The 11,331-nt window shown below is 44.8% G+C and overlaps 1 protein-coding gene across 2 annotated transcripts; it reads right to left on the reverse strand.

The window, feature by feature from the left end:
* Positions 1-1,343: 1,343 nt before the first annotated feature.
* Positions 1,344-11,103, reverse strand: LOC127327152 (thiamine pyrophosphokinase 2). 2 transcript variants are annotated; one of them, XM_051353932.2, is made up of 7 exons: positions 10,973-11,103; positions 9,827-10,018; positions 9,641-9,737; positions 7,216-7,288; positions 5,606-5,707; positions 5,226-5,475; positions 1,344-1,713 (listed from the first exon to the last, which is right to left on the reverse strand). In XM_051353932.2, the coding sequence occupies exons 2-7, from the start codon at positions 9,984-9,986 to the stop codon at positions 1,592-1,594; spliced, it is 804 nt and encodes a 267-aa protein (XP_051209892.1). In that variant the 5' UTR covers positions 9,987-10,018; positions 10,973-11,103; the 3' UTR covers positions 1,344-1,591. The 2 variants fall into 2 exon arrangements, with proteins under 2 accessions (XP_051209892.1, XP_051209893.1); XM_051353933.2 differs by lacking the exon at positions 10,973-11,103 and having other exon boundaries at positions 9,641-9,742; positions 9,827-9,966.
* Between the last annotated feature and the right edge of the window lie 228 nt (positions 11,104-11,331).

Genomic DNA, 11,331 nt, shown 5'->3' on the forward strand with positions numbered 1-11,331 from the left:
TACAGGCCACCGGCAATAGCCGCATCTGGCCTCCTGCAGGTGCAACTCGACCGGCTCGAAGTCGTCGACAAACTAGGCGAACTTGTTCGGCAGCCGCTTGATGGTGATGGGGCCCTCGTTGATGTGGAGGATGAACTCGAAGGAGCTCGCCTCCTGCGAAGATGATGACGGCGACGGCGAGCGACGAGGTGATGCTGATCTAGCACGACGGCCCCTGTCGCGGCCACCGTAGCCGCGGCCACGACTGCCTCGCCGGCCAGCTGGACCGACCATGGATTCCCTCACGGGTTTATGGGGGGGGGACTACGGTGGACGTTGTGCGGCAGCTAGGGTTTGTGTGAAAGAGGTGATGAGGCTGCTGAGCGTCCGCCCCTCTTTGTATACGCCGGAGGATGGCGAGGGGCGTGACACACTTGGCAACGACATTAATTTTGTTGGCAGAGGTGGGCGGCGACCGCTTGGTAGGTGAGGCATCGCCATTAACGTGGCACAGACTGCTCAAGCGACGCCTCTTCGCCAATTGACACGTTCGAGAAGACGTATCGAACGCCGAGACGCGTCCAAGAAGCATATTTGAGCCGCGTTTGCGTCTCGACGGATAACCCAGTCACTATGCGTCGGGCCACTGGGCACATTTTTTTGATGGCGCCGGAGGGAAAACTGTGTACAAATCTGCCTTGAATATGTTTGCAAATTGGAGCAAATAAAAGTTGGTGTATGTGCTATGTGTTAGCTCTCTAGAAATGCTGAAATGACGTTGTTAACAACGGTGAAATTGCTATTTTTCCTAGGCTAGGCACAATCTATGCATAGCCATAGCCCATAGAGGCATCTTCACACGCCGCTGCTGAATTTGGACAAAAGGCTTCATTTCAAGCCCAGCTACCGTGGCTGCGTACTTCTTTGAAAATCGTGCGAAAATGATGCATTCACCACTAACAGTGAGGGAGCAAATTAGCCCACGAAGAGTAACGAGACATCCCTACCGTCCAGTGGGACCAAAGTTTGCAGAGGGAGGACATGTCATTATCATCGGTTGTAGGCTAACATCGTACTCGTGCCGGGTGATGAATTAATGTGCCCGGCGAGCTGTTACATGGGCTTCCTGGTACGGAGTAAATAGTGGGTCGTGTGTTCCATCGATTCGTGTCATGTCAAAAGCCAAGAGAGGGGGGGGGGAGGAGGTGTTCACAACGTCAAAACAGGTCTAAAATCAACGAAAAAATGAAAAAGAAAACGACGAGCGCATGATTTTGTGTATATGCAACGCCGAATTCAATGGCATTTTACCGTCTGCAACAATTTAAGTAGGTCTACCAGACACGTCTGAGACCGATTGTCACTTATACCAGCACAAAAACGTATATTAGACATCATTATCGTAACCTCGTGGGTTTCAATCAATCTGACAACATAGGCTCAACGACGAGCCACCAGATTTATTTACCAGATATACAGAACAACTTCTGAACACAAATTCAACTGCACTGTACAAGGTCTGACCTTAGCTAGTTACGTGCACATCGATGTCAAAGATTTCACTATAAGGAAACAAGGCAGATGTTTCAAATGAAACGGAGATGAAAGCCCTTCAGGTAAGATTTCGAAGAGAAATTGTCCATAGAAGATCTGCATCAGACTGCACGGTCACTTTCTCGGAATCCACGATGTTGGACGTGCTAATCATGCTGCCGAATTTCATTTTTGCATCACCTGCAAGTAGAAAATGTTAGCCCAAACTAAGGATAGTAGCATCAACATTTTCCCATATAGTAGGAGCAAGGACAATCTCAAACAAAAGGATATTGGGCTGGAAATGTTTGAGTAAATTCCATAAAGGTACCATTTTTGGGGCAACGGTTTGAAAGAAGTCCACATAACCCCCTAAGTATTGTGTTTGGGACATTAAACCCCCCTAACTATTAAATGGGACAAATCACCCCCCTAACTATGGAATACCGGGCAACTCACCCCCTCAATCTGGATTAGGCTGTTTTGGGATGAGATTGGCTGTTTTGACAGTTGTTTGATCCGGTCACACATGGTCCGGTCGAACCAAATACTAGAACCGTTTATTCTGGTCCTCTCCCCCGACCCGTGTGCTCTGCTCTCTCCGTGCCGCTCCTCTCTCTGCAGTCCGGGCTGCTCCTCTCTCTGCCGCGCTTCGCTTCTCTCTCCATCGGCGCAGACGTCAAATCCGATGATCGGGGGTTAGGCATGGTCTTGGCGAGTTCTGATCCGCTCCTCTGTCCCGCACTGCGCCGCTCTGTTCCGCTCCTCTCTCCACCGTGCTGCTCCTCTCTCCCGGCGACGCAGGCGAGGTCCAGTCCGATGATCGGCAGCTCTAATTGAAGACTCGAGGTCGGTTCTCGAATCAGTGCAGGTTTGTTCAATTTTTCACCCCGAAGGAGCTACCCATTTCCCTCTTTGTGTGGAGGATGGACTCGATGAGGGCTGGACAGAAAAGGCTGGGCTTTTGTTTTGATATTTCTTCAGTACATGTAGGCTGCCCGTGTGAGTGTTAGCTGGGCTACTACGTCTAATAGAGATGATGCAGTACTGAATAAGTTAGGGATATCAGTTAGCTGGGCTACTACGTCCATTTCTGTTTCAGCAAATGAGAGCTCAAAGCGATGTGCTTTGTTTGTCAATATGGAACCTTGCATCGATCGCTGAAGCTTCAGTACAAGCTTCCTCCAATCGCTGAAGCCCACTGGACAACACCATGGAGCAGCGATCGCTCGAAGCTCCACCCTCTCTGCTGATCTGATCAATCGAGGTCAGAGCGACGGCAGACGCGCATCTGCTCGAGTCGGGAGGATCTCCACCCTCTCTGATTCCTCTTCAATCGGGAACGAATTGGGGAGCAGCTCCAATCTCACTGAATCGGGGACGGCCGCGGTCGATGCAACCTCTCTGAGCTCGGCAAGATCGACTGGAACGCGGCGCAGCAGCGGCGCGGGACAGGCAGAGGCGGCAGCAATGGCAGAGCGGCGGGATTTTGGTGTCGCTATGCTCTCAAAACCACTGTCCACGTGGACCAAACAGCTCTCAAAACAGCTAAATCCGGTTTTGAGGGGTTGGAGGGGGTAAGTTGCCCGGTATTTCATAGTTAGGGGGGTGATTTGTCCCATTTAATAGTTAGGGGGGGTTAGTGTCCCAAACACAATACTTAGGGGGGTTATGTGGACTTCTTTCCAACGGTTTCAAGTTGGTACCATCTTTGATAATTTTAACATGTATAACTTCTGGGGCAGCAAGTAACAAATAGAGCAATTATAGGGTTGACACCGGTATAACCGGCGGGCCACTTGTCAGAGCAAACGGCCGTCGGACAGCCGTTAGGTTTCCGATATTCTTCTTCTTCCTCCTCTAATTCTTTTTTCTTCCTTTTTCCTGGCGTTGACCCGACCTGTGCGCAAGTCGGAGCAGCCTGAGACCAGCTCGCCGGCGCCCACATCCTCCCTGTCCCCGAGCTCACCTGCTCCTGCGGCCATCCCTGGCCGGCGCTCGGATCTTGGCCGGAGGCCATGCACTGCTCGCAGTATCCCACGCCGCCGCGTCCACCGTTGCATCCTCCCCGGCGCGGTCATGTCACCTCCGCCGTCCACGGCGGCAGGGCGAGCCAACTTCTGGCGCTGAGGGCCTGGTGGTGCTGGTGGCGCAGAAGGTGAGAGCGGCAGCCGCCTCGACGACGACGTTGGTGTGCGCGGCGGCGCAGAAGTCCTCGGTGTGCCACACCGTGCACGACTCCTTGCCGCAGGCTGCCTCGAACACCGCCAGCGCGACCTTGGACTCGCACTCGCCCTCATACGTGACGCCCATGGCTCTCCCTCGCATGACCGCCGTTCGCGCCGTCCGCACCGAGCTGGTGCCGTTCTCATCCGAACGCGCGCAAGTAGCAGCGCATGCAACGGCAGCCTCGGCCATGCGCGCGTGTGCAGGAACATCGCGGCGGACGTGGAAGCAAGCGGCCCAAAGCGTTTTCCCTCGACATACGTGTGTGTGCGCACATCCAGGCAGCAGCAAAGTTACAACGGCGCACGGCGCCCGCTCGCACGCGACAACAGCTCCGCTCAGCCGAGCCGTGGCCTGCACCGCTGCACGTTCTGCGCCTCGCCCGCACACGCAACAGCCGCGCACAGCAATGCCCACCTAAGTAACCAAAGCAGCTATCAGGCAACAAGCAGCGCGCAACGCAATGCCAAAAGCAGCCAGCGAGCATCAAACCAGCGGCCAAGCCATGCGACGCCAAGAGCACTAGAGCACGCAGCAACATTCGAGCGCACATGCAGCGCGTATGGCTGGGCAGCAGCGCCCGGGTTGTGCCCACCGGCCGCGTTATGCCGCTCGCCCGCGCCAGCTCCACCTCGCCCTGCATCTGCGCATCACCGGGAGTGGCGGCACTGGTGGCAGCGCTGTTGGTGCGGCGGGGTGTGGCGAGGCGGCGCTTCGAAGGACCTGAGCGAGCCGCGCGAGCTGGGAGTGGAGTCAACGACCTGGTCCCATGGACTCGTGCCCTAATGGCTGGCGGACGGCCGTTTGCTCTGACAAGTGGGGCCCGCGTGGTTAAACCGGTGTCAATCCTGGAATTGCTCTATTTGTTACTTCCTGCCGCAGAAGTTGTACTTACTTGTTAAAATTATCAAAGATGGTACCAACTTGAAACTGTTGCCCCAAAAGTGGTACCTATATGTAATTTACTCGAAATGTTTAGACCAGTTGAAACCAGCGATCCTGCATGTAAGATTTAGCGCCTTCAGATTGGGCTCCTGAGAAGCCGTTTTCCTTAAAGGGGCTACGCTCGACCAAATTTGCTAAAATATGTAAGGTATAGCCTGTAGCCATGTATCTTTAAAGATAGCACATAGGTGGTAGATTTTAACAACATTTGCTAAGAATCTGTTGTTTTTCATATCTTGCAAGTAAAATTGAATTTGATTCTCAAAATCAAAATGACTACAAAATCGACTACCACTATCTTCAGTTACCTTTCGATAATGTTTTGCCTCAATAGCATGGAATTTGCAATTTTTTTATGCATTTTCATAAGACATGGATAATTTCACTTTTTTTTGAAAGGTGGATAACTTCACATATGTTTCAGCTACAATGATGTCAATTTCATGTTAAATTTGATTCATCTTTGTTGGTAACTTTTTAAGGGAATATAGTTAAACTCTCGAATCGCAGAACTTGAAGCAAACAAGCAGAAGAAAACTCACTCAGGTTCCATTTGAGGCCAGTCGTTGTAGTACTTGTAGACGGTGCTCCAATAGGAAAAAGTCCACAATGTGGTCCTTCTAAAGACGACTCAATATAGATCTCATGTTGATGTGTTTTGGGAAGAAGTTGGATTAAGCAATCATCTGAGAGAAGCACAATCCGCATGTCCGAGAACACATAGAGAACATTGATATTTGCAGCCTCGTGATCAAACCTTCCACCAAGTGCTCCAGTAACGAGAACGCAGAGCTGCAATATTTGACTGAAAATGTAAGTTACATAGTGGTAACCATTACAGGTGAACTTTGATAGAAAATATCTTCTGTAAAATATATCAATGCCATAAATAACCAAATCAGAAAGTACATAAGCTACTTACATTGGACTTTTCATGATTAGGAGTGCGGTCGCGGATACTAGAAATACATTTGTGCAGATCTGTTGTCTCTTGGTTGTGGGATTTATCAGAAATTTTGGTTCCCTGCATGGAGAACAGTTTAGCAGAACAAGAACAAATGGCATCATAATCACATCTGCAATAAGATTAGTTCACCGGTGCTAAATTCAAGATTGACAAAGTGAGACACCCGGTGTCAAATTCGCTCCTAATACTCCATGTCAACAAGTATTACTTGTTTAACTCAAAATTCCAGCCAGTTACCAGTTGTCAAAATAGTTTTGAAATTTTTCGGCAGGATGGAAACAGTGGATAGTTGTATTGCAATATGTGGACAAAAATAATATGCGCTGAATAGCGTCAGAGAAGGATCCTGGGATGTATGTGTGTTGCTGAACGCCTGAACCCCACAGATCTCAACATCGTCATGATGTGATTATTTTCTCCTAGGTATATCATTGTCCTCCTTCAACCGTAACTAGTGGAATAATACGAAAAGCCTTGATACAGATGCACTTATGTAGGATCCTTGCACAATGAGTTTTTAAGAAATATAAGAAAAGAAATATTCAGGCACTGAAATTAACGCCTTCATATTTCCCAAAAGGAATATCCATATATAATGGAGAATAGAATCCTACACCATATTTTTCTTTTATAGTGATTATTAAACTAAGACCGTACAATCTTGACTTTTGTTTTCAATCTTGAAGAGGAAAACTTGGGCAGTTTTAGAAACAATAGGAAAGCAGTTGTGATTTTAGTCAAAATGAGAAAGACATCACTCTTGTTTCTAACTATAATCATATGAACACTAAGTAAAACTGCAGAAGGACCTCTTACTCTTGGATTAAGGTATAAACCGAACAAGCTTTTACTTATCAAAGTCACCCTTTTATAACATGCAGTCAACTGCACTTTAAAAGACTAGGTAACTGCCAGATATGAAATTGATCATTGTGATACAAAGTAAAAAAATAAATCAAAATACTGTTCGGTCACCACTGCTTTTTTCAGTCTTCAACTAGATTTTCTTCCAGTTTTAAGTGCCAAACACATGCTGAGTGTTTATATGCATTATAAAACGTTGACCAACGGGGGAAGATTTTCTTCCAGTTTTAAGTGGTTATATTTCTTTATTCGAAACATTGAGTGAGTAGTGGCATTGTTAACATTGATAATCCGAAACTAAACTGAACTCATCAAATTGTGCAAACACATGCTGAGTGTTTATTATGCATTATAAAACGTTGGCCAACGGGGGAAGATTCCCTCCCTTGGCTGTACGTTGTTAGATAGATGATGAGATCTCTCTAGCAGCGAATTTATACGCGATAGATGATGAGATCTCTCTAGCAGCGAATTTATACGCACTAGATAACACCCCGTTTAATTCGGTCCCGTTGGGACTCGAACCCGGGTGGGCTGGCTACGCACTCACAAGCCTTGCCACTGAGCTAGCACTCAGTTCTCGTTTATTATGCATTATGTTAGCAGTAATGCAGTATCATGGTAATCAAACAACACTAACAGTTGACCTGAATACCACAGATAATGTAAAATTTGTAGAGAAAGGAAAGCAAGCAGAAAACCTGACAAGAGTAAAATCTTTTTACTTCTGGCCTTATAGAATCCATATCCCCCTCAATTATTTCTGGAATATACCTGGATAAAAGCAATGAATTGTGAGATTTAGGAAGGAGAAAGTTCTACATAATACTCTTTGGCCTGATCATCAGGCCAGAATCGAGCAAAGACACATATACAAAAAAAAATTACTGGTCAGGAAATTCCATTGACATATACAAAAAAAAATTGTCCGCTCGACATCAGAGTGTACTATTAATGGTGTTTGGAAAGCATACACTGAAATTCCGAATAGATTAGTCTATGTCTGATCAGGTACCACAGATAGAGGTGTGTATCAATTGTAGCAGGAGATCTGCACTGATTTTTCCTTTGTTTTGCTTGTTCCCTGTTCATACCCCTTCCGCGGGTTGTAACTGATAAACCTATGTTCCCCTCCTTCTTTTCAATGAAATGAAACGCAAAGGCTTTTTGCGTTTTCTCGAAAAAAAGCAGGAGATCTGCAATAAAGAATGGGCCCATACAGACTGTACAGCAATCTAGATGGCTTAGCCTTAATGATTTATAAGTATTTTGTACAACCTCATTGATACACTAGAGTCCTCAGAAACAACAGGATTTTCCAATATACATGGGGAAAATTACTGCCATCTGTGGTGCAATCTGTACAATCTGCCATGCTTAATTCTACCTACACCAACATATTCATTGATCATAAGTTGCATATTCATGACCCTTATGTCCTATGTACAAAATTCTTCCATGCATGTGTGTGCTAACTAAAGTCACTTGTAGACAATACTTACTCTATTATTACACACGTGTGTTAGTGCCAAGAAATACACACTCGTGGAAACCAAATATTTAAGGAAATCAGATTTCAAAATGATCCTGGCGGTGTAAATCATCGTTCATTGACTATCCAGGAAACCTTTGTAATTATGTAAGTAAAAAAATTACTCAAACAATCTCGATATAGATAATTAACTTCTGAAATAGAGTTAAAATCCAGAAAATAGTAATAAAAAACAAATGAAGTTTAATTGAAATGAAATTGGAGCGGCTATTGTATAACCAAACATTTGTAGCTAATATTAAGAAATTCAGAATTAAATGATTTTTTTGGATAAATTTACATTCTGAAAAGCTAATATTCAATGGCCTGCTTTTTGTCTTAACAAGCGATGTTGCCACGCTCCATCAGGTTTTGCTGGATGGATTTCGTTGAAGCGGTAAGGACTCCGTATAAGGCTAGTGAACTACCAGATCAAAGTTGTAAACAGCCAGCTTTAGCCCAGCTATAGCCTGTTGCGAGACCTCCCCCTACAGCTAGGCCATTTATAGGATAAATGAGAAAAACCACTAATAGCCGACTATAGCCCTATTTAACCGAGTGCGGATTTCCAGAGGTCAGGCCACACATAGCCCGTTTTTTGAACCATTCAAAAATGAAAAATTTGAAGTTTCAAAAAAATTTAGCCCCTAAACTTCCTGTTTTTTGAATTTCTCTTCTCTTCTCCTTTTTATTTCCTGTTCTCTGATTTTCCGTTCAATCTGATTCGATAAAACTTGTGAACTGAATAGCTGAATACTTGTTTGCATTGAATAGTTGAATTAGTTGTAGCTCGAATCATGTTTGAGTCACATATTTCCCTTTTTTTGCCAAGATATAACTGAAACTTCCCCTATTTTTGAAAGAAAACGCTAAATGGATTAGCCCGCTATAGGTGCGCTATAGTCTTTCTTAGCTGCTGAAAATGCCGCCGCTATTCTATGGAACTCCACAGAAATGGAACATATCAGAGATTTCTGTGGAATTTATTATAGTAAGTAGTAGCAATGGAACAAGTATGATTTTACTTCACTATTTTGGTAATGTTCACTGTGCAATATATCAAGAAGCCCATCCTATTGATTATTGAGTAGTAAACGATCAGCACTGTCCAGTTAGCCAATGGAACAGAAATATATTAGATTTTGATATTCAGTACTTCAGATAATAAAAACCACACCATAAAGAGGTATCTATTTTGTTCCAAAGATGAAGTTGTGTATCCTAACTGGAATCCATGTGGCCGATGCTACGTAGAGTTCAGTAACACTTGAAGTATACAGTTCCTGAGAGAGAAAATAATGCCCCACCCACAATTTTCAAACCCAAAGACCTGCAACTGACAGCTACCCAGCCTAGCTAATACAGAACCTATTTGGCCGACTCTACCTCCAGCTTGAAACTACCATGTAGATCTCGCTTCAAGTGAGAAGTAGAAAAAATATATATATAGAAATGAAGCCACTGTAGTTGTTGCAGCCACTCTATTGTCAACAATATCTATGACAAAAAAAAATTAAAAACCTTGACCGCAATACATTGAAAATGTTTAAGATTAGTTAAGCGCTACACTACAAATGGAGCAAGAAAGTAATAACCTATTTCTGGTGCTTTCATCGTCTTCATAACTGGTCATCTGAGACATCTCATCAAAAATACGATTGGCTCCTCCATCAGCACATATTCTCAACTTTGCTGCTCTAAACCAAATTCGAAGGTATAGTATCAAAGATACATGTTGTGAACACACTATATAAAGGATCAAATAAGACAGGGTTGCTTACCTTGAGCCCAGAGACGAGGCATGAATCGTGGAAGATGTTGGTTAAGAACAACCAGATTATAGCTGTTTGCTGGAGTCTTGGCTGGCTGATGCAATTTTGGAAGAAGGAAACTAGAAGAATGTACCATAACCTCCATACTGCGTATTGTGCGCCACAGCATCTTATCCTCTTGAAGGTGATAAGTCAAGCTAACTGAAAAATCGAAACCAATTTAGCGATTCAAAAGCCACCTATCAGTCTATCACAATGAGTGATGACAGTATCAAAAATGTGAAAAGCATTGGTATGTTCCAGCATTGTAGCATCTCAAATTCAACAGAATGGAAGAGGGAATGCTTCATGATTCTCTAGTGCACTATGTCAATCTTAACCAACAATCGCACCACACCCCACAAATTTCCCTTTTTACTGAAAACTGAAAACCATGATAAAATACAAATAATAAGGTCTAAAATAGTACAACTGGCCTGATACAACACCAAAATGAGTCATATTACACTACTAGTAAAACAAAAGGTTATTTCGTTGAGTGGAAGCTCCAAGTAAGTGGATTCGTTCCTGACTAAATTGATAGCATCTATTACGAATTAAGACTTCATTTGTCAACTTCTTTTTTAATCTAAAAAAACTGGCCCCGCTTGACATAGCTGACCACCTTACTTAATCCTTTGACATTCATTGCGACACCCAAATTTGCGAGTATGTATCTTAATGCTGAACTCTCCTGCCACCTTATTCAATCATACTCCCTTGCAGTTAAAAATGAGGAGACCCGTCTCTTGAGCTAGGAATGAGCTCTGCAGGCTTGTAGCCCACCCGAGACGACCTAAGAACTATCCCTTTTCAAAACCAAACAAAACGAATCGTCCGAAATACCGCACCTTCTATCTAGGTAAATTTGCGAGACATCATCTCTGAAATCCACCAAACTTCAGGGTCGAATCGACGTGCCTACCACTCTGAACCTCCCCATCGACCAATCCAACCATTTCCAGCAAGGAATTTCTTCCAGGAACTAAAAAAAGTGAAATCTTTTTCTTCGGGCCCATCACCGCAGAAAACAAAACCCAAACCCACGGATGAAGGGATCCCTACTTGCGAAGGACAGAAATGACGGATGCGCCCGGAATCGCATGAAGAACTCACCTCAGATTACGCGCGCGCCGAGGGAGGATCCGAGGATGCGAATGGGAACGCCAGGCCAACTCGCCGCTTTGCCGTCGTGGGAGAATGTTCGCGTAGAATGGAAAGAACGTAAGCTACGTTTAAAAATAGTACGAGTAGAAAATAAATTGCTTGTTGAAACATAAAAAGCAACACATGCGAATGGGAAGCACGTACCGTCGTTATCACAAGCCGCAATTTGGCGATGTGCGGTGAGGGCATGTACAACGGGGTCCACGTCAGATTTTTTATTTTTTGGAAGTGTCAGATTTTTCATAGCTGTTAGAAGAGAGATTGAAAAAGAGAAGTTGCCCATTACTTAGCGAAGCTTCTTACTTAGC

Source organism: Lolium perenne, chromosome 3, assembly GCF_019359855.2.
Source record: "Lolium perenne isolate Kyuss_39 chromosome 3, Kyuss_2.0, whole genome shotgun sequence".
Lineage (NCBI taxonomy): Eukaryota > Viridiplantae > Streptophyta > Magnoliopsida > Poales > Poaceae > Lolium > Lolium perenne.